Below are 22041 nucleotides of genomic sequence, written 5' to 3'. Positions count from 1 at the left end.
CAAGCAGCATCTGCTCATCAATAACATGCCCACCAATGCTGAGATTCTGTTAGGATCACCCCACCCCACAGTTTAGAGTCCTCATCCCTCTATTTCGTGGCTATTGTATTCTGCTGCAAGCATCCCCACTTATCTCTTTTTTGTTGTACAGAATTTGGCTATCGCATTCATACAGTTAGATCTGTGGATTTATAGAGTATAAATCGAAATGGACACTCTGCTTTTCAAAAATTAAAAGCGGAGAATAGCTACTTTGCTTGTGGAAAAAAAAATTTGAGTTGAGTAGCCAGGTGATCTCTTCCTGCCAATATACATGGAACAGCACCATGTCTAGGAAACTAACCTGCATGTTCAGGCTAGCATGTGAGCCACGACATTAAAATGCAGATGACATTTTGAGACATCTAACTGACAATCTATTAAAATCAAATTGATCTGTGCTGTTGGGTTCATGATTGCCACTGTACCAATAGTGTAGAATGTAGATCACAATGGACTTACAGACTTATTACCTTCTGAACTTTAAAGAATGGCTTGTGTAGAAACCCTTTTCTATTAAATATGCCAATAGAACAAACTCTAGCATGACTGTGTTTCAATGGCCAGGTTGTTAAAAGTAAAAATAAAAAATTAAATCGGACATTGCTAGTAGAAGGAGATGGGAAGAAAGCAGAATTTCAGAACAGCTAAGGAAGAGAATCCTACCTAAATTCCCATCAGGAGCTCCATTAACCATTATCACCTGCCGTTACTGATTGAGTAACCAGATGCTTTCTTTTTGTTAGAGGGCTTTGACTGTATTTTGACTGGAGTGAAGCAGCAAGCCACTACAAAGTCAAGCATGCCAAAGATATTCTTCACCGCTCTGTCTGCTTGCGACTCCACTTTTTCAAGGAACTGTGAACCTGTATTCCTTGGTCTCTTTGTTTGGCAATGCTCCTCAGGACCTTACCATCAACTGTGTCAGTCCTGCCCTGGATTGTCTTACCAAAATACAATCTCATATTTGTATAAATTAAACTCCATTTGCCCATCTGATCAAGGTTCCTTTGTACTCTGAGAGTATCTTCTTCACTGTCCACAACACCAACTGTTTTGGTGTAATCTGTAAATTTACTGATCATAGATAATGGGAACTGCAGATGCTGGAGATTCCAAGATAATAAAATGTGAGGCTGGATGAACACAGCAGGCCAAGCAGCATCTCAGGAGCACAAAAGCTGACGTTTCGGGCCTAGACCCTTCATCAGATCTCTGATGAAGGGTCTAGGCCCGAAACGTCAGCTTTTGTGCTCCTGAGATGCTGCTTGGCCTGCTGTGTTCATCCAGCCTCACATTTTATTAATTTACTGATCATCCCTGTTTTATTCCCATCCAAATCAATTATAAAAATGACAAAATGCATTGGACTCGGCACCATTCCATGTGGCACTCTGCTGGTCACAGGCCTCCAGCCCAAAAATGACCTTCTATCACCACCCTCTGTCTCCTGTCTTCTGGATAACTTTATATTCAGTTGACTAGGCACCCCAATCCCATGTGATTTAACCTTTCTAATCAGTCTATCATGCAGAACTCTGTTGAACACTTCGCGAAAGTCCATATAGACAACTACGCTCATAGATCTTCTTTGTCATATTTTCAAAAAAACTTACTTAAGTTAGAGAGATGCAATTTCCCCACACACAGATGTGTTGAAAGCCTTGCCTTTCCAAATGCATGTAAATCCCGTCCCTCAGAATCCTCTCCAACAATTTATTCCCATGAGTATAAAGTTCACCAGTTTATAGTTCCCTGGCTTTTCCATACATCCTTTCTTAAATAGAGGCACCACATTAACTGACCTCCAGTCTCCTGGCACTTCACTTGACTACCATTGATACAAATATCTCCGCAAGGGACTGAGCAGTCTCTTCCCAGGCTTCCCTCAAAATTCTGGCAAACAAGTGATCTGCTCCTAGGGATCTATCTTCCTTTTATGCTTCAGATCTCATCTTCTGTAATATGAATTTTTTTCAAGAATTCACTCTTTAGTTGAGAGTTATAGCATTGCAGGTCAAACAGTTCTTTAAAATGCATCCACCTTCAGTCAGTCAAGAGATAGAGGACGTAGGGGAAGATGGCACGGTGGCTCAGTGGTTAGCACAGCACCAGGGACCCGGGTTCGATTCCAGCCTCGGGCGACTGTGTGGAGTTTGCACATTCTCCCCGTGTCTGCGTGGGTTTCCTCCGGGTGCTCCGGTTTCCTCCCACAGTCCAAAAATGTGCAGGTTAGGTGGATTGGCCATGCTAAATTGCCCGTAGTGTTCAGGGGTGTGTGGGATGCTTCAAGGGGCGGTGTGGACTTGTTGGGCCGAAGGGCCTGTTTCCACACTAGGTAATCTAACCTAATCTAATCCTGCTATCTCTCCCATGTTTGTAACAGAGCAAACAACCAAACAATTTGAGGCAAGAATTGTCACTATGCATTACAGTATCTGTACTTTTATTTGCTACTTTCGTGTATGATTTGCAGCATCAAGAAGTAAAATGCCCTGACTATATGTTTAACTTTGGAGATGTCTTGAGGTCAGTGTGTATAACACTCTGTGTCAACCTTGACTGTCTTTGGATTCTATAAAACTCATCATATTGTAGCAATATTGTAGCTATTCTCAATTATATCTTTACTGAAATAGAAAATGCTTTATGTAGTCACATTCCTGTTTCAAGGATGTTAGGAAGTCTTTTATTTGTAAGCAGCCTCATTGTGCTTCTATTGTACAAAATAAGTAAAATTTGCAATTGATTAAAAGATAGGATTCAATAATTTTCTGTCCTGCTGGAGCTTGATTATGCATCATGCCTAGCTGTCTGTACTGTTTTCTGATACTTTTCTCTCTCCCTCACTGTGAAAAATTTAATTTCTAATGAAAATTAAATAATCTATTCTTTCACAGGAGATGTAGTTCTCAATAACCTGGAAGTAAAAGAAAATGCATTGGTAAGTAACTTAATTTTTTAATCTTGTAAATGATTTGATTATACTTGTTTTGTATTATAAATAAAACGGTAAGCTGAAATTTGAATCCCCATTCCTGGAGAGGGATGAGCCTGAAAATAAGGAGAGATGTCTTGTTGTCATTCAGAACTCTACCGAGTTTTCACTCATCTAATGGTTAAGGGCAAAGCATAGAGCTACAAAGAAGTCTGCCAGATCAAGTATTATTTGATGTATGATGCCATCACTGTAAGTCCTTTTCTGTCCGTGATTGATCCAAGGGCTGTGATAGCTTGAGGAGCAGAAGCCCTGGCAGAACCAAAATGGAGCAGCATGGAGCATGTATAAGTGCCACTTGGTACTACTATCAATGACATTATCTTTGGTATTTTAATTTAGACTCTGCTAAAAATGAAAGTTTTTGCCTGTTCCACAGAAATAGTTGTAGATTTAGTATGATGTTTGGCATAATCTCGATCTCACGGACTGACTAGTTCTATCAGGGCCTGCGTGTTATCAGCCTTTGAATGTGAAAGGAAACTTGGTTGAGGATTGAAGTATTTGATGACAAGAAACTTGAACCAAACGTCCCATTGAGATCTGACCAATTCCTCTGGACCTAGGTGTTTATACGTCTTTGGCCTTTGAATTGCAAGGCAAAAAGGGTGCATAGCTTTGGCAAATAGGGTAAAGGACAATCTAAAGAGATTCTTCAGGCCTAATTAGGGCAAGAGAGTAACTAGGGAGAGAATAAAGGCCGTTTAAAGATTAATGAAGTTCTGTGTGTAACCACAGGAGATGGGTGAGGAACTAAACAAATATTTTGCCTCCGTATTTACTCTGGGAAAATATATGGAAATTATAGACCTTTAGCGGGAGTAAAACAAGTGATGTCTGAAAAGAGTCCACATTACTGAAGAGGAGGTGTTGGAGGTCTTAAAATGCAGATAACTCCCTGGATCCTGATCAACTGTTTGCCAAGACATTGTGGAAAACTAGGGAAGAAATTGGAGGGCTTCTGGTTAGAGATATTTGTATCATTTGACAACAGCGGGTGAGGTGCCAGAAGACTGGAGAGTGGCTAATGTTGTGTCATTACTTAAGAAGGGTACCAACAAAAAGCCAGGGAACTATAGACTGGTGAGTCTGATGTCAATGGTGGGTAGGTTGTTGGCGGGGATTCTGAGAAACAGGATTTGCATGTATTTGGAAGGGTAAGGACTGGGTCTGCGTGGGATATTCTTCGGAGGGTTGGTGTGGGTGCGGTAGGTTGAATGGCTTGCTTCCACGCTGTAGGTCTTCTGTGATACCCTCTGCATACTTCATATACCACTACTTAGTCACCCCCAACCCCCCCTCCCTCACTTTTACACAGCATGCTTTCCACACAAGTGTTAAAGATGCAGTAACAAAGGCAGAAGTTGCTGGAAAAGCTCAGCAGGGTGGCAGCATCCGTGAAGAAAAAAATGCAAGTTAACGTTTCAGGTCTGCTGACCCTTCTTCAGAACAGATGCAATGTTAGTCTTCAACCACCTCTCTAGTATTCAAGGCCTCTCATACTTTTGCACTAAACAGTAGTTTGTGTTTGTAAACAATGAATACGGCATGTTAAATAGAACCAATGTGATCTCCATTTAAATTTAGAGAGACAAAATGCAGACTGGCTGTCTATTTTGTCCTTTTCAGTCCACTAGTGTAACCCTGCGTGTCCTGTCACCTGTCATTTTAATTCGTCACAAAGTTCCCATGCTAACCTTTTGGTCCAAGGTGTGCTAAAAGGACCAAGGCAATGTAGGAATAGGAGGAGATTCTTTGGCCCTTTGCTGTACTTTTCAACTTGCCTGCCTTTCCTCCACTCCCCAATCCGCATAACTTCTGACTACCTTAATTAGCAAAAATCTGTTGAATTTCTCCTTGGAATAGGTAGGTGACTTAGTATCCATTTCTTTCTGGAGAAGAGAACACCACAGATAGATGACACTTGGAAAGAAAATAAAATGTCCTTCTTTTGGTCTTCAAAAGACAACTTCTTATTTGTAAGTTGTGTTTCCTAGATTGAATCTCTCCTACTAAAGGAAACATCCTCATAGAATTCATCCAGTAGAGACCCCTGAGGATCTTCTGTTTTCATTAAAATCGCATCTCATTGTTCTAAGATCCACTATGTGTAGACCTAAGGTTTTGAACCTTTGTTCAAAACATAATGCATTCTTAGGACAAAGGGCTTGTGAATCTTGCCCTGAGTTGCTTCTAATGCAATAATATTGTTTTTTTTAAATATAAGGGGACCACAAGTGGACCCAGTACTTCCAGATGTGATTATCGCCAAATTCTGTCCTGAAATTCCTTTACTCTTCTGTCTTCATTCTGCTTATAATATGTGTCACCATTGCATTTGCTTTCCTGGTGACCTACAGTACCTGCGTATTAACTTGTGACTTGTGTACAAGACAACCAGATGTCCCAAGTTCTGCAATCTCGATTTGAGTCGTATACAGCTTTTCATTTCTTTTGACTAAACCATTCCTTTATCCATAAGCTTTTATTTTTAGTAGTGTTGTTTCATATGGCTTCTCTGTCAAAGCTTTCTGTAAATCAAATGCACCAAATCTACACATTCCCCTTTTATCTGCCGCCTTTGTTACTTCCTCAAAAGACTAATTACGTTAGTTAACAGTTTTTCCCTTTCTTACTGATTGACCCTATCATTATTTCATACTTAATAATGGATTCTAATAATTTTCTCTCTGACAGATGTTCAGATGACTGGACAGTGGTTTTCTGCTTCTGTCTTCCTCCTTTCATAAATAATGTTACATTATTTTTTGTTTATATCTGCTAGAATACTTTAATTATATAAGGAAATTTAAAAGATGATAACCCATATTTACACTACTCCTGTTGTCACTTTTTTTAAAGACCTTGGACAGCGAAGAAAGTTACCTCAGAGTACAACAGGATCTTGATCAGATGAGCCATGGGGCAGATGGAGTTTCATTTAGACAAATGTGAGGTGCTGCATTTTGGAAAGGCAAATCAGCGTAAGGGAGTATTGCCAAACAAAGAGACCTTGCAGTGGAGGTTCACAGCTCCTTGAAAGTGGAGTCGCAGATAGATAGGATAGTGAAGAAGGCGTTTGGTATGCTTGCCTTTATTGGTCAGTGCATTGAGTACACGAGTTAGGAGGTCATGTTGCAGCTGTACAGGACATTGGTTAGGCCATTATTGGAATACTGCGGGCAGTTCTAGCTTCCATGCTATAGGAAGGATGTTGTGAAACTTGAAAGGGTTCAGAAAAGATTTACAAGGATGTTGTCAGAGTTGGAAGTTTTGAGCTATAGGGACAGGCTGAATAGGATGGGGCTGTTTTCCCTGGAGTGTTTGAGGTTGAGGGGTGACCTTTTTATAGAGGTTTATAAAATCATGAGGGGTGTGGAGAGGTTGTTTTCCCAGGGTAGCAAAGTCTAAAACTAGAGGGCATAGGTTTAACGTGAGAGGGGATCTAAGGGGCAGATTTTTCTCGCAAAGGCTGGTGCGTGTATGGAATGAGCTGCCAGTGGAAGCTGTGGAGGCTGGTACAATTATAATATTTTAAAAGGCATCTGGATGGGTATATGAAGAGCAAGGGTTTTGAGGGATATGGGCCACATGCTGGCAAATGGGATTAGATTTATTTAGGATATCTGGTCGACATGGATGAGTTGGACTGAAGTGTCTGTTTCCATCCTATACATCTCTAACTCCATGTATGCCATCTGGTCCTGGGGATTCCTCAGTCTTCAGGGTTCTCCCAACACCATTTCCTTGGCAGTGGTGATTTTGTTTCAAGCTACCCCCTTTCTTGGAAGGTGAATTATGCTGTGAGGAAAGATTAATAAGATTGGGTGCTCGTTCTCTAAGGTTTTAGAGGATGAGATTATCTCATTGCAACATCAAAATGCCTAGAAGGCTTGACAGGGTAGCTGCAGAAAAGATGTTTTCTCTTGTTGGGTGTCTGCAACCAAGATATGTAGTCTCAGAATAAGATGTAGGTTATTTAGGACCCTGAGTAGTGGAATTTCTTCATTCAGAAGATCTTCAATCTTTGCAATTCTGTACTTGAGGGCCATGGAAGCTGAGCTACAGTGTATATTTAAAACTGATACTTGCAATTTTTGGGACAAACTTATCAACGAATGTGGGGATAGTGTGGGGAAAATGGTGTTTAGATAGCATATCAGCCATCTTGTTGTATGGTTGAATAGACTATCTTCCAGGTTCCTATTTTCTTTCCTATTGTGTTCAGGTGGTTGCTATGTAACCAGTCTTGCCTCATCTGGGCATACCTATTTCTTTTTATTATACTCATTCCCACTTTCTTTTAATGTTGTGTGCCAACAATCATTTGGTCCTTTAATGACCCTGCCCTGTCTTCCATCACAAACCTTTTTTTGTCTTCCTGCCACTCCCTGTTTTTATTGGCTTAACTTTTGACATTTCTACCTTTTTATCAATTTTAATGTAATATTGACAAGAAATGTGTCGTTTGATTTAGCACTCCTTCATCAGCAAGTTTGAAGTTACAGGTTCGTAACATCGACTGGACATCCTGCTCACTGCTTGCCTGCCTGTCAGAAATCTTAGTGCAAGTTTCCTAGCCCATCTACACATGGATACAAATCCTGGCCTAACTTGCATGTTCAAGTTCAAGTTTTGGAAAACTTGGTATCTAATTGGCTGGACTTTTAAAGTTTGGCCACAATAGTTGTGGTGTTATGTCTTCACTTTCCATCCAAACCCCATTACTCCCCCGAAAAAACTGGGTCAAAGCATTCTGGTGCCGTGTTCAGTTGAGCCCTTTGAATTGTTTTCTCTTTCTGCTGAATGACCTATTAGTATCTACCTACTTTCTATTTGTATTCATTTTCAAACATCTGTAGCATTTTGTTTTTGTTAGGTTATGTTCGATTTGCGCAAGCATTGTTACATGAACTTCATTTTAAAAAAGAACTGTTTCATGAGTAGAGAATGATTTTGCTTTATCAGTGATTTAAAATCCTTACTGTACAGAACATGTAATGACGACATTTGTTAGAACAAAGGTTAAAATATCTTGATGATATTACTGAGGGTAAATTATATCTGAGTACAATGGCTTTAAACAAAAATACTGGTTTTTATTACATTTTCTTTTTACAGAGTGAACTTAATGTTCCATTCAAAGTTAAAGCTGGTCATGTTAGTAAGTACTTTTTTTCTAATCCTCTCTACATTGTTGTTATAATGTATGAAACTAGCAGAACTCCATCTTCTAGATTCAGTTATTTAACTGGTGTCTGAATTTTATGACCTATCATCTGGATAGAATTCATCACTAAATTACCGTTTCCTTTAAACTTGCTAACCTTATTCAGCTTCAAGCCTGTTATCTCCCTCTGACTTGACCCAGTTCTGAAGAATGGCAGTCAACCAAGATGCAAGTTGTTTTTTTTTCTCTTGACACATGTTGCCAGACCTGTTGGACACTTTGCAGAACTTTCTTTTTATTATGTCTATGTAAACCCTCTTGCTTGTATTTATGTTCCTCATGGAGCTTTGAACTGTTGATCAGTAACTAAGCGAGATTGTAATAAATTTGCAAAACTGGCTGATATTAATAAGGATGTTGAAGCAAACTTGCTAAGTTGCGTAACAAGTATGTGTGAAAAAGATTTCAGTCTTCTAATTCACATTTCCTGTATCGTCTGTGAAAGATTATAAAATGTTGTTACTACAGTCGGTTCTGCTATAATGTGATAGTTGCGTTACTGCACAACATTGAGTTATAGGAAGTTGCACTATAGAAATAACGGGGCCTATGGGAAAAGATGGGTTAGTGGCAGACTACCAAAAAAAACTCTGAAAAAGCCTAACACAAAGGAAAGTGCAGTTTGAATGAATGTTTAATTCATACCTAAGAATGAATAAAAGTAAATGTAAAACCTGAACTTGGGGGAAATAATGTCAAGATGACTTGATGGGGGAAGAGATTGGAAATTGCTCCGTTGTTAATGCAGGGGCTGAGGCTTGTCGTCGTCATCATCAACACCATCACCATCAGGTGCGGTTGTGCTTGCAGGGTTAGGGCAAAAAATTGTTAATCCACAAATGGATAGCTGTGGTTCATTGTCTTCTGACTTTGTTTGTTTCTTGGGGATTGGCTTAAAGGCATCTAGCTTTTGCTGTTTTCCCTTACTCTTCATGAAGAAGCTGTTCATAGTGCACCAAATAAGGTCTTATTCCATGAACTACTACCTTACTGTGTTTCGCATTGTACTCATTGTCCTCTAAGAACTGCAACATGGCCAGTCCATGTAACCTGCAACATTTGGACTGTGAGAGGAAACCGGAGGAAACCCATGGAGACATGAAGAATGTGCAAACACCACACGTAGTTGCCTGAGGGTGGAATTGAACCTGGTTCTCTGGTGCTGTGAGGCAGCAGTGCTAACCATTGAGCCATCGTGCCACCCTAGATTTGGCTGTACATAGTCAAGACTCTGAATTCGCTGAGATCTGAAGATCGCTGACTTCTGTTAGGAGTAGCTGAGAGGGGCTTGGAAGAAGCATTCAATGCATCTGAAGATTGGACGTATAAAGCCCAAAAGCAATATTTGCTTCATAAAACTGAGTGGGTAGGTTTACAGTTCAAGGGAAAAAACCGAGAGATAGCTAATTTGAAGCTGGCTGGAGGTGAAAAATTGGAGTAGTGCCTCTAAAGAAGTACTAGAATGTTGTTTTGGAGTTTGGGCACTATGAATCCAGAATGGAGTGTTGGCAACCAGAACAGAAGCAGTTATTGACACAGTTTGACACTGACACTGGAGAGAGAGTATCAGACAGATCAGCAAAGGTGAAGCATTAGTTCAATGAGACTTGATGATCTATGATCTGGAGGCAGTTACTGGGACATTTTTGGTCTGTATTGATTGCAAGTGTTACTTGATATGCTCTGTGGGTTGCTTAATTGAGGTCTACTCTCCATGTTTATCACATGTCATCCTTTGTGCTGGAAGTAGGTTGTAAATGCAGACTGAAGGGGGGGTGGGGGGATGGTGGTGGCAGGAAGACTTTCCATATCAAGCAGATGTTCACCTGCACATCTGCCAATGTGGTATACTGCATCGGCTGTACCCGTTGTGGCCTCCTCTACATCGGGGAAACCAAGCGGAGACTTGGGGACCGCTTTGCAGAACACCTACACTCGGTTCGCAATTAACAACTGCACCTCCCCACTTGCGAACCATTTCAACTCCCCCTCCCATTCCATAGATGATGTGTCCATCTGGGCGTCCTGCAGTGCCACAACGATGCCACGTGAAGGTTGCAGGAACAGCACCTCATTCCGCTTGGGAACCTTGCAGCCGAATGGTGTCAATGTGGACTTCACAAGTTTCAAAATCCACCCTCCCCCTACTGCATCCCAAAACCAGCCCAGCTCATCCCCGCCTCCCTAACGTGTTCTTCCTCTCACCTATCCCCTCCTCCCACCTCAAACCGCACCCCCATTTCCTTCCTACTAACCTCATCCCGCCCCCTTGACCTGTCTGTCCTCCCTGGACTGACCTGTCCCATCCCTACCTCCCCACCTACACTCACCTCTACAGGCTCCATCCCCACCTCTTTAACTTGTCTGTCTCCTCTCTACCTATCTTCTCCTCTATCCATCTTCGATTTGCCTCCCCCCTCTCCCTATTTATTTCAGCACCCTCTCCCCATCCCCCTTTTCTGATGAAGGGTCTAGGCCCAAAATGCAGCTTTTGTGCTCCTGAGATGCTGCTTGGCCTGCTGTGTTCATCCAGCTCTACACTTTGTTATCTCAGATTTTCCAGCATCTGCAGTTCCTATTTTCCCTGTTCATGTTGTGTGCCATCCGTGCTATTCATAAGGGGATTGGAGTTTAACTTGTAGTATTAAAAGCGAGTGGTTTATATTTATTTGCAGTAGCTTTAGTTTAATTCCTTGTAATAAATAATAATTCTTGTTCAGTGCAGATATCCAGATAAATTTGGGAACTGTGTATATTTAAAAGAAACGTTTAACTTTTTCTATGACTCCAAAAATAGACAGGTTGATTTGAAGGCACACTAACTTGGTGAGTCAAAATACTATCCTGTTTTAAGTGCATAATTTGGCAGTGTGTGACGATTGTGGATTTTCTTGTTGGGGGGACAAAAACAGTAGTTTGAACAATATTGCTTGTTAGGTATCTGCAATTGTCATTGAACTTGTAATGTGAAGGGTGGAATTTCAGTTGAACCTGGAAGATTCTGGTGATGAATTTTAAGAGGACTAAAATTGGTGGAATGTGTGGAGTAGATGAAAATTGTCACGGCGCAAGTATGAAATAATGCATTTGGATAGGAAGAACAAGAAATGGCAATTATTTCAAATATATATAATATAATTCATAATGCTTTCAAGAGTAGAAGAACCAGGAGATTTATATCCATAAATCGTTGAAGATGGCAGGGCAGATTGAAAAAGAGATATTTTAAAAAAATAAAACACATGGGATTATTTCTTTATAAATACAAGCATAGAGTACAACTGTTGCGTCTATGAACATTTTTACTAAAAGTTGTTTGGCCCATACTGGAAAATTGCATCAATTTTTGGACACAGGAAGTGAGGGAATTCAGTTATATGAATAGAATGTTATGTGAAATTTTCTTTAATTTGGAGAAGAGAAATTGAGCAACTCAAATTGTAACTGTTGTGAGGAGACTGAGCAGAGCAAATGAAGAGAAACAGTTCCCATTAGAATCAATGAGAATCATAAGCTATCGAGTGAAGGTGAAAAATGAGAGGTGAAAGTGACAAGAGGACTAACTTCTTCAAGTAACAAGTAGTTAAGATCTTGGAAGAATTACCTGAGTGTGTGGTTGAGACAGATGAAATTATGGCTTTCAAAATCGAAATGAATAATTAGCTGAAGATAAAACTTTGCAGGGCATCCTGACCTGGATGGAGGTGTGGGGATAGCTGAATTTCTTTTGCAGAAAACTTGTACAGGCACATGTTACCCTGTTCTGTCCTGCAGCCATTCTAATATGTCTGCAGGAGAAACCGGAGATCATTACACCTTCATAAAGTCACCATAGTCCAGCAGGAACATGGGATGTTTTCTCAGTGTGTGTGCCCAGTTGGCTAAACTACTATTTGGAAATACTTGACAAGACACAAATGTAAATTAAAGAATATGAAAGCACTACCAGCTTTGAGTCAAGGATGAAATTACATTAACATCTTTTACAAAGAAGGACCACGCTTCTTAAATCACGAATACATCATTTCATGAGCACGGGTGTGGTCGTGGGTAATGTAGTAAGTAGGTCTTCAGTAAACAGAACGAAGAGGAAGTTAGGCCTAGAAAATGATAAAGCATTTCTTTGGTAAGATGTAAGTTTGCAATTTACTGATACTGCTAGCGTTGTAGATGAGGAATATAAATCCATTGTTAAACATACCACATCTCAATGTGACATGCACATCAAATAGTGGAAGGTACCACCGTGCCTGGTTTCAAGTGTTCCTTTAACTCAAATGTAATGAAGTTGTGGGTATGAACTGAACAGAATGGGACAGGATCAAAAATTTTTATTGATCACATCTTATAGATGTTGCCACTGGATTCAGCCTGGTAGATAGGGTTATGGAAATGGCACTGGCTTGGGAAAGCCAACAAACTTGCCAACAGATAATGGAAGGGAGTTTGCAAATTACGGGTTTAGGGGCATATATATAAACTTAAATGTACTTACGAATACTACAGAATCATTAAGCAGCGATTTTTATTTTGTGAAAAAGATCATGGTTGTTGATTTAAGTTATCATACAACATACTGGCAAATCAGCCAAATTGCAGATTGCTCGGAGCTCTCGTACGGGCAGTACATGCCAAAAACCTTTGCACATGGTTGGCATTTTCCATACATGCCAATTAATAATGCAACTGTAATCCAAAATTGCCTTCCATATTATGTGATTATCCTCACTCTAGAGTATACAACTATTAACTCCACTTTCTCCATTCTGTATGCTGGCAGGAAAGGGGTGAGGAAGAAGTCAGACAACATTAAGACATTGCACAAGACTTGTGATGAAATGGGAGTAAGGAATGGAGAGGCCTGTAAAAATTTGCTGAACGTGGTAATATTACAAAAGAATCGGACTGTAAAATCACATTCCTTACAAGTAATAGGAATGCATTGTGAATTTTCAACTACTGAGAATGTTGGAAAAGTCATGCAGTGTTTTATTGGTGCTATGATGGGAAAAGAAAACTATTGGGCATCATTATAATGGGCGTGGACAGTTTTATATTTGGCACAAATGAGTTTTAAAAGAATGTTGCCTACTGAATTAGGAAGGAATTTAAAATTTGTATTCCAACTTCTAGTGCTTTTTGAGTTGGTAGATTTGCAAGTAAAGCAGGGTGAGTCAGATTTTACTTTGGTTTTAAGATTAAAAATGGTTTGTTTTTAATTGGTTAGGAAAAGATGAGAACAGGCTGGACTTTGTTTTGAACACTGAAACACAATTTAACGGTTGTGGAAGACAGACCAACTCCAGTTGCTTGTTTTGGTAAATGTAATGGACAATATAACATAGTCAACTGTCAAAGACAGAAAGACCAAGAAAGAGGAGGGCAAGTTTACCTTTGTTGTGCCTCATTGGATGTCACTTGTGACTTTTGTAAGAGTTATTTTTTTGTACATTTAATGGTGGAAACTTGATCAGAGGAATTCACATCAATAGTTTCAATAATTTTGGGAAATTCTGGAGTTGACAGTCTGTTTGAGAAGTTCAGGATGGGGGGTGATCAATGCTTAGGAAGTAAATAGAAATTATTTTAGCAGCAGGTAGCAATAGAGATGGCTGGTGGGCGTTGGTAGGTGTTAGAGGAGGGAAGATTCTGGAAGGATAAGGGGGAAGGGTTCACTTGATTATCCCTACCCCTTTCGATCAAGGTCTGTTGCCTTATCACTTCCCCTATTGTGCGCACACTCACTCACTCACTCAAATGCTATTGCATTTGTGCCCTATTTGGGCGGCACAGTGGCTCAGTGGTTAGCACTGCAGCCTCATAGCACCAAGTACCCAGGTTCGATTCCAGCCTCAGGTAACTGTCTGTGTGGAGCTTGCACATTCTCCCCGTGTCTGTGTGGGTTTCCTCCGGGTGCTCCGGTTTCCTCCCACAGTCCAAAGATGTGCTGACTAGGTGGATTGGCCATGCTAAATTGCCCATTGTGTTCAGGGGTGTGTGTGGGTTATAGGGGGATGGGTCTGGGTGGGATGCTGCAAGGAGTCGTGTAGACTTGTTGGGCTGAAGGGCCTGTTTCCACACTGTAGGGAATCTAATCTAATCTAGAATCTGAACATATTATTTTGGAAGGATCTTTGATTTGCAACCTGTTTGGACCTGGCAGTTTTGTGCATAGGTGATTGGGTAAGAGCAGGATGAGAAGTTATTGTAGTGTCGACGGTATGTTTGATTGTGTTGGTGACTCGGGACACATGGCAAAACAGCAAGGGGTATTGGCAGTCTGAGTTGGAGGGAATCACGTGTGTATTAAATGTGCACAAGAATCAAAGGCCTTTGCTGAGGAGAGGAGCAATCTGAGTTGTTGCTGTGAAAATACAAGATAAAGGATATCCTGGCAGCAAACCTACGACACTGGTCCACCACCTCAACAATTACAGGACTGTTCCATAAAATCTGGGGTTGGGGCTAGGCAGTTTTGGGGTGAGATGTGATGGATGTAGAGTTAGAAGTTAATTTCGTAGTAAGTTGTACTTTTTTTTTGGCTCATTCTTCTAAGCTGCCTATATCTGTTGGTGTCTTTTATAGCCCTTTACTGTGTCTGAGACTTCGATTTTGTTACACGCGAATTTGTTCTCAATGCCTGAGATTAAATAGGCATTTGCCAGAAGATTCATACTCATTCTTGACTAAAACACTAGTATCCCTTCTTCAATTCATGCAACTCCCCCTGTTTACGATGTTTGCTGACCTGTGATTTTTGCATCCATTGTAGGATATCTTTCATGAGGTGCATCCCTTTTCCTTAAGAAATAAGCCGTGCTGTGAGAAATTAGAAATCATATTTTCATTTGAATTGCCAAATAGATGACTTCAAATTTAAAACTGAAACCTCTAAATTTGTCATAATTGTCTAAATCTGTGTTGCAGGACACAACTTGTATTATTAGTCCATGGGCTTTCTCTTAACTGAAATTTCTTCATCTCTGGCATGTGTGTGGTAGAGAAAAGTCTTGATCTTTCAGTATTTGCCATCTTGCGAGACTTCAGATCTTTAGTTGCCTATGTTCATATGCATTTTGACAAAACTTTGTTTATTTTTAGGTAAACTTGAACTGAAAATACCATGGAAGAATCTGTATGGACAAGCAGTGGAAGCGACATTGGATGGAATCTATATGCTTATTGTTCCATGTGCCAGTAAGCAAAAACATAATTTTGTAGTAGTTTTAGTTGCTGACAGAAAGTGGAGTCTGACTAGACTGTACTGATCTAATGTGTACTTGCAAAATCCAAATTGAAATGTGCACTATCAGATGTGATTCCATGATTGGGCAGCACCTGCGGTGCAATCCTATGTGTGCACATTGTTGTACTGACAACCAGTTGATAAAAGATGTGTCAAGCTCAACATGTTCACAGTCTTGCTGGAAACAACATGCATTCGTAGAGAGAGTACAACTCTGCAAAGAGAAAAGCATGTTGGAAATGAGCACTTCTTCTTTTGGGATGACCTGGAGCCCATAGTTTCCAATGGTATTGCTCCATGACAGTGTTCCTCAATCAGTCAATACTTGGTAATCGGTATGCACCTATTTCTTTGATCCACATTCTTGTGATCATTTTAAATTTAGAATTCTTATCCTGTTGAGTGCAAAACAAAAAGCTTTGGAAACATCTCTATTTTAAGGAATGTTCAAGTTTGTTTTTCTTCAGTCAGTGTATATTTGTGTAACAGAATGACAATTTTGAAATATTTTATCGAGAATTATTTGGCAACATAATGTCCTTTAAGTGAGAAGGGGAAGGTGAAATTTATACACTTGGAACTTCTTTGGTAAATTTATTCACCTGATGTTTTACAACAATTTATGAACCAATTCATTTTTGCCAATTATTCAATTGTAGCATTCTTGAGCATCTAGCTTTGAACTTAAATATAAACACATTCCACGTAGCCATCAGTGAACATGTTGCATGTGCTACTGCTTTGCCTGTGTAAACTTCCAGAATATTAGGAACAAAAACAAAGTTGCTGGAAAAGCTCAGCAGATCCGGCAACATCTGTGAAGGAGAAAACAGAGTTAACATTTCGGGTCCGTTGACCCTTCCTCAGAACGTTCTGAAGAAGAGTCAGCGGACCTGAAATGTTAACTCTGTTTTCTCCTTCACAGGTGCTGCCGGATCTGCTGAGCTTTTCCAGCAACTTTGTTTTTGTTCCTGATTTACAGCATCTGCAGTTGTTTTTGTTTTCATTCCAGAATATTGGGTTGCTGAAGATGTTTTTTATAAGTTCTGGAGTTGTTGCGTTTGGTTTTCTCATCAAATTCCAAACTTTGTTCAAACCGTTATGTGATGTTGCATTAAAACTTTAATATGCTGTCCCCTTAATGCATTAACTCAGTACCACTTTCTCGAGGGCAGGTAGGGATGGACATGAAATTGAGGCCTTGTCAATGATGCTTATGCTCCATGAATAGAATAAAACTAGTTTTATGATAAGATGGATGCATGGAAGTGTTTTACCTCATTTTGATCTACCACTGTGAATTCTCCACAGAAATTGTCAACCCAATAAAGAAGGTAGCCCGTCTATCAAATTGGGTGTTCCAAGAATAAGACTTGTTAAAAATTTTAAGATTCATTCATATTGGACTGTAAATTGGAAGAGAAATTCTTCAAAATTTATGTTTAGTGAGTTTATAGTTTATTTTAAATTGTTACAGGGTTTAACAACTTAAAATAATTGAAAAGTGTTTCATTTTACAGCTGTCAGCAAATAAATGTTAACATATTTGAGTATTCAAATTTTTTACCGATAAACCTTGTTAAGTAATCACCTGAAGTTGGTAGCACCTAATGATTGCACCCTCTCTTTCTAACTTTTTAATTGGGTTTCTCCTTCATGCCTGCAATGCTTTTTTTGTTGCTACGAAGTTTCTGTCCTGGGTACATTGTTTGGAAGGATGTGAATGCTTTGGAGAAGACGCACAAGAGGTTTATAAGAATGATTCCTGGGTGTGAACTTCTGCTGTAAGATAGATTGGAGAAGATGGGAGTTAGCCTTGTCCTGAGAGAAAATAAAGAGGAAAGTGGGATAGAAATGTTCAAAATCTTGAAAAGTTTGCCAGATAGACTGGGAGAATCAGTTCCTGCACCTAGACTATTCAAGAGTTAGAAGACACAGATTATGCACAAATCATATAACTGTGAAAAGAGAAGAAAGTCTTTAGAGCGACAGGCTAGGGTTTGGACTGCATTGCCTGGAAGTGTGGCAGAGGCAGGTTCAATTGAAACATTTTAAATGGTTACTGGATGATGGAAATAATGTGTAGGGTCACAGGGAAAGAGAAGGAAGAGGAAATCTTATGATGCTCAAAGAGCTGGTGCAGATATAATGGGCTGAATGGCCACTATCTGCATTACAATGATTCTGATTCTGATTCTGATTCTGATTCTGTGTTCAGTGACTTGTAGACCTGTTCCTGTAAAAGGGACATGTTAACATTCCATGTTGTCTTGTTGAACTTATAATCTCAATATCCAGTTGTGGTCAGTATCCTATGCTTAATTTGATTGACCAGGTCTGGGTTGATATATGTTCTGTTTTCAGCAAGGTTAAAGGATAAATGTTTGCAGTGTTGTGGAGATTCGGAGTATCATGCAAATCTGCAGTGTGAGCAATAATACTGCTGGCATCCATATACGCAGGCTGTGTATTCTATGGTGATCACTGTGGCTATGATTGAAGCAATTTGAGTGTACTGTTTTCAATCTGAGTATATTTAATACTCCCATGAAAAGGCAGGTGGGAGTAAAACCAGATTCGGTGGTGTCCAAGAGGGTAGGTGTCAGATCTGATGGTGAAGGAGGGTGAAGGCTAATGGAGGCCCCGATTAGAAACATCAACTCTATTTCTTGTCATAAATGCCAAGTATTTTCAATATCTACAGCATATTATTTTTGCTGAAAAGCAACTGTTCGATATATTTGTCTTGTCGTCATGGCAAAAGCAAGAATACCAAATTTCTTGCGCTCTCTCTCTCGCATGCATGTGCACACACAACAATTATACAACACAAGTGAAGAATGCTGTCCGGTTAGCATATCACCTGATTTTCATTAGCGGTACTTTGGACGAAAGTGAAGAATGATGGGATCCTTGAGCTCCCTGGTAATTCGAAAAGTGCAAGTGTTCAACTAACTTTTTTTTTGACGGAAGGGCTCCCGAACTTGAATGTAAAGCACTTCTAATCCCCCACTTGCCCCCACTGCTTGTGTACCTGTCCCCAAGTGCACTCACCCCCATACACAATCATTCACATGTAATTTATGTTTTAGGTATCAAATATGATGCTGAAAAAGAGGAATTGCAACTTCAAGAAATCAAGCAGCGAGAATTACAAAGAATTGAAGAAGCTAAGCAAAAGGTTGCTGACAAAGGTACTTTGCACAGATGTCTTTGTAGCTTTCTTTCATTAGTGCAATATATTTAATTCCTAATCAACTTTTGTTTAATTGGCTTTTCCCAATATTACCTCAATCATTTGAGCTGTATATGTAGACGTTCTGCAATATTTGAATTCAGGGTACCCGTACTCTGTCCACTCCATTGCTTTGATTAACTTTTGCATTTTCTTGTTTTAAGATTTCTGGCATATACATTGTCACTTTATAAAAAAATGTTAAATTAGCAGTTTTTGATGAACTGTTTTAAATAGTGTGCCACTTCTGGATTGCAGTGAATTTTCTCTTCCATTGCATTGAATAATCTAAAGTAGCAGGAGCAGTTTTATGGAGGTGACTTGTCATAGGCTGGGGACTTGACAAAAGACCTCTCTCCTGGAAGATCCATGAACTATATTCCTATCTGACAATTAATCAGCCATTAGCATCTTAATCTAAAAGTCTTATCTGCCTTCAAACCCACCGCAGGGGGTGCATAAAATATCATTCTGAATCATTTGAATGTTTCCTCACGAAGTGAATATCACCCAATAAGGCAACCATTCAAAAATTCTGCCCCACATGTTGCCTACAGCATCTTATTTTTGTTGCCTACAGCATCTTACTTTTGTTGTGGTCTTTAATTTATGTCCTGCCATTGATCTGACTGATATCAGTTCACTGTAATACAAAGTAAATCTTCACTTGAAGCTATATTCTTAAAAATTGTCATTTCACATGCAATGTCTTCAAACAAATTACACTTTCTCTTAAAACCAAATTAAAAGCTAGAGTTAGGTCTTTAGTGTTTTCCTCATCAGAGGGGGAAAAAAAAGCCCTGCCAATTGCGGAGTTCTAATTTTCGTAAATGAAATAAGTTTTAAAATAAAATCACAGAACTATAAAGAAAATATGGGAGCATTTTACTTGTGTAGAAGTGGGAGAGACATAATCTGTGAGGAGCAGCCTTTGAATCAAGTATTCTGCTTTTTAATGTTGCTCCTCCAATTCTACCAATCAGGAGTCCCTTCTCTGCCAGTCATGGTAAAGGGAGGAGATGTATGCTTGGATGAGTTTGGAGTTAATCTGGCTGATCCAAGGGTCACCAGGCAGCAGAGGTGCAAGAGGTTGGAGCAATGACCTGGCCTGGGACAGGAGAAGCTGAGTATGGTACAGGCAGGAGATGGTTGATGGTCCTGCAGAATGTCAGGTCCATTGTTCACTCATTCATTGATTAGGTGTAGTAGGAAAGGGAGGTTGAACCGTCTAATGATTAAAATTGAAAGACAAGTCCCCAAATTGCTATGGCTATAGTAGACGTCTCCTTCTAATTAAACCTGAAACACCTAGAGAAGCTCACCTCGCCTCATCCAATGTGTTAAGGAGGAGTGGTTAAATGAAAGAAAATCCATGATATTCACTTTATAAGCAACAAGTAACTATTTGTTTAATCCTAACAGTGAACGAATTAACAGAACTACTAACAAATCAAACAATTCCTCCTTGACTGCTAACTATTCCCAAACAGAATAAAATTCTAGTGTTATGTTTTTGCAATAAACACAAGTCCTACTTGTATAAAATGAAGTAATAAGAAAATTAAATAAAATCTTACACCCCGTATAGACTTTGAGAGTTTATCTTCTGGAATGTTCTGCCTTCTCTAATGTCTCTAGTCGTAAACGCCTTTCTTCTGCTGATCTTTCTGTCAGGGATGTTTCTATGTGAATTCTTGTGCGAGGACTTTTAGCTAGAAGTGCCGTGTTACCTTTATGAATAGATGGTGCTTCTCAGACAGCTTAGATTCCTGTGGGAGCCAGATATTCACTGTTCACATGGCAGTTTGCACTGTCACTGAGTTTTCAAGGACCGTTTCAAAAACCCTCTTATATATCCCCAATGACTTGTAGGATAGTATGAGGTTGTCAAACCATCAGATTTAAATTAAGTTGGTTTTCAAACCCCAAGTGCTTGGTTTAAATTAATTGGCAGATCTTCAAGCTAGTTGCCAAAATCAAAACAAGCCTAAGATTTCCAGTGTTTCAGCCAATTGACACGTTTCAATTTCAGAACTGTCCGTACCTCTTCAGCTGCTTACATTTAATTTAAAGGCACATTTTCGTTTAAATTTCCAAGCCTAGAATAGCACATTCCATCTTAAAGGGACTATGCACTCTTCTATCCCCCCCCCCCCCCCCCCCATTTTTAAAAAACAGATCCTAACTTGCCTTCCAATTCAGGAGTACTCTACACAACTTCACAACAGGTGGATGCCACAATGTGCATATACCGTGTAACTTTATCCATCCCTGACTGTTTGTTTGAATATTACAAGTCATTATAATATCAATGTGCTGAAAGCAGGGGACACAACAGAACATGAGAGAAAGGGATGCACATTCTTGGGCCTTAAACACTTGTGTAAGGAGGTGCCGAATACAGAGAGATGGATCAGAGATAATGGGAACTGCAGAAGCCGGAGAATCCGAGATAACAAAGTGTGAAGCTGGATGAACACAGCAGGCCAAGCAGCATCTTAGGAGCACAAAAGCTGACGTTTCGGGCCTAGCCCCTTCATCAGAGAGCTCTCTTATGAAGGGTCTAGGCCCGAAACGTCAGCTTTTGTGCTCCTAAGATGCTGCTTGGCCTGCTGTGTTCATCGAGCATCACAGAGAGATGGATAGTCTGCAGATTATTAACAACATGGCTGTTGATACCTTGCTTTCATTTTTTAGAGGTTTTCATTAATTATATTTTTCCTAGTTACTGAAATAATTCATGAAGAAGCAGGATTTAATATTGCATCATTTTACATTGGCCACACAATTAACTATTTATTTTGAATGCATGAAACTAAATCTGGTGACTGGAAGGACATGTAATTGGCAACTTTCTCCAGTTAGTTGTGCCCACAAATGAATTTTTACAGACATTTTGGGGATGACTTCACCTGCTGTTCTGTGTATTTTGCACATTGTCAAATGGGAGATTGATGTACAATAAATAGACTAAAAACATCTAGATTCCAAATTAAAAGATAGAACCCATTTGTGGAAACATTCTTTTTATATTTGTGAAATCTTAACTACCTAAAGGGGGGATAAAAGCCCTAAAAATTCATGAAACAGGCAATATTATTGTTGTCACTGTTATCTAATAAGGGTAAACGGGAATGAAAAAGTCCCTTAAAACAAAGTTGCTCCCAAAAGTTGAAACATAACTCTTGAATCTCATGAGCCCTTAAGAAAATAACATTTTGATACTTACCACAGGCTTTGACTATTGAAGCTCTCCTCTTACATCTTGTCACTCACTGTACAAATTCAGGTGA

The 22041-nt window shown here is 39.6% G+C and overlaps 1 protein-coding gene across 1 annotated transcript in view; it reads left to right on the top strand.

Annotated features, from left to right (window-relative positions):
* vps13a (vacuolar protein sorting 13 homolog A) overlaps positions 1 to 22041 on the top strand; it is a 379786-nt gene that overhangs the window by 21212 nt on the left and 336533 nt on the right. The window contains exons 2-5 of the mRNA XM_048527513.2: positions 2940 to 2983; positions 8159 to 8201; positions 15369 to 15464; positions 18606 to 18707. Coding sequence (XP_048383470.1) covers positions 2940 to 2983; positions 8159 to 8201; positions 15369 to 15464; positions 18606 to 18707 — 285 coding nt within the window. The remainder of the gene's footprint in view (positions 1 to 2939; positions 2984 to 8158; positions 8202 to 15368; positions 15465 to 18605; positions 18708 to 22041) is intronic.

This window comes from Stegostoma tigrinum, chromosome 3 (assembly GCF_030684315.1).
Source record: "Stegostoma tigrinum isolate sSteTig4 chromosome 3, sSteTig4.hap1, whole genome shotgun sequence".
Taxonomy (NCBI): Eukaryota; Metazoa; Chordata; class Chondrichthyes; order Orectolobiformes; family Stegostomatidae; genus Stegostoma; species Stegostoma tigrinum.
This window is presented reverse-complemented; position numbering and strand designations above follow the sequence as displayed.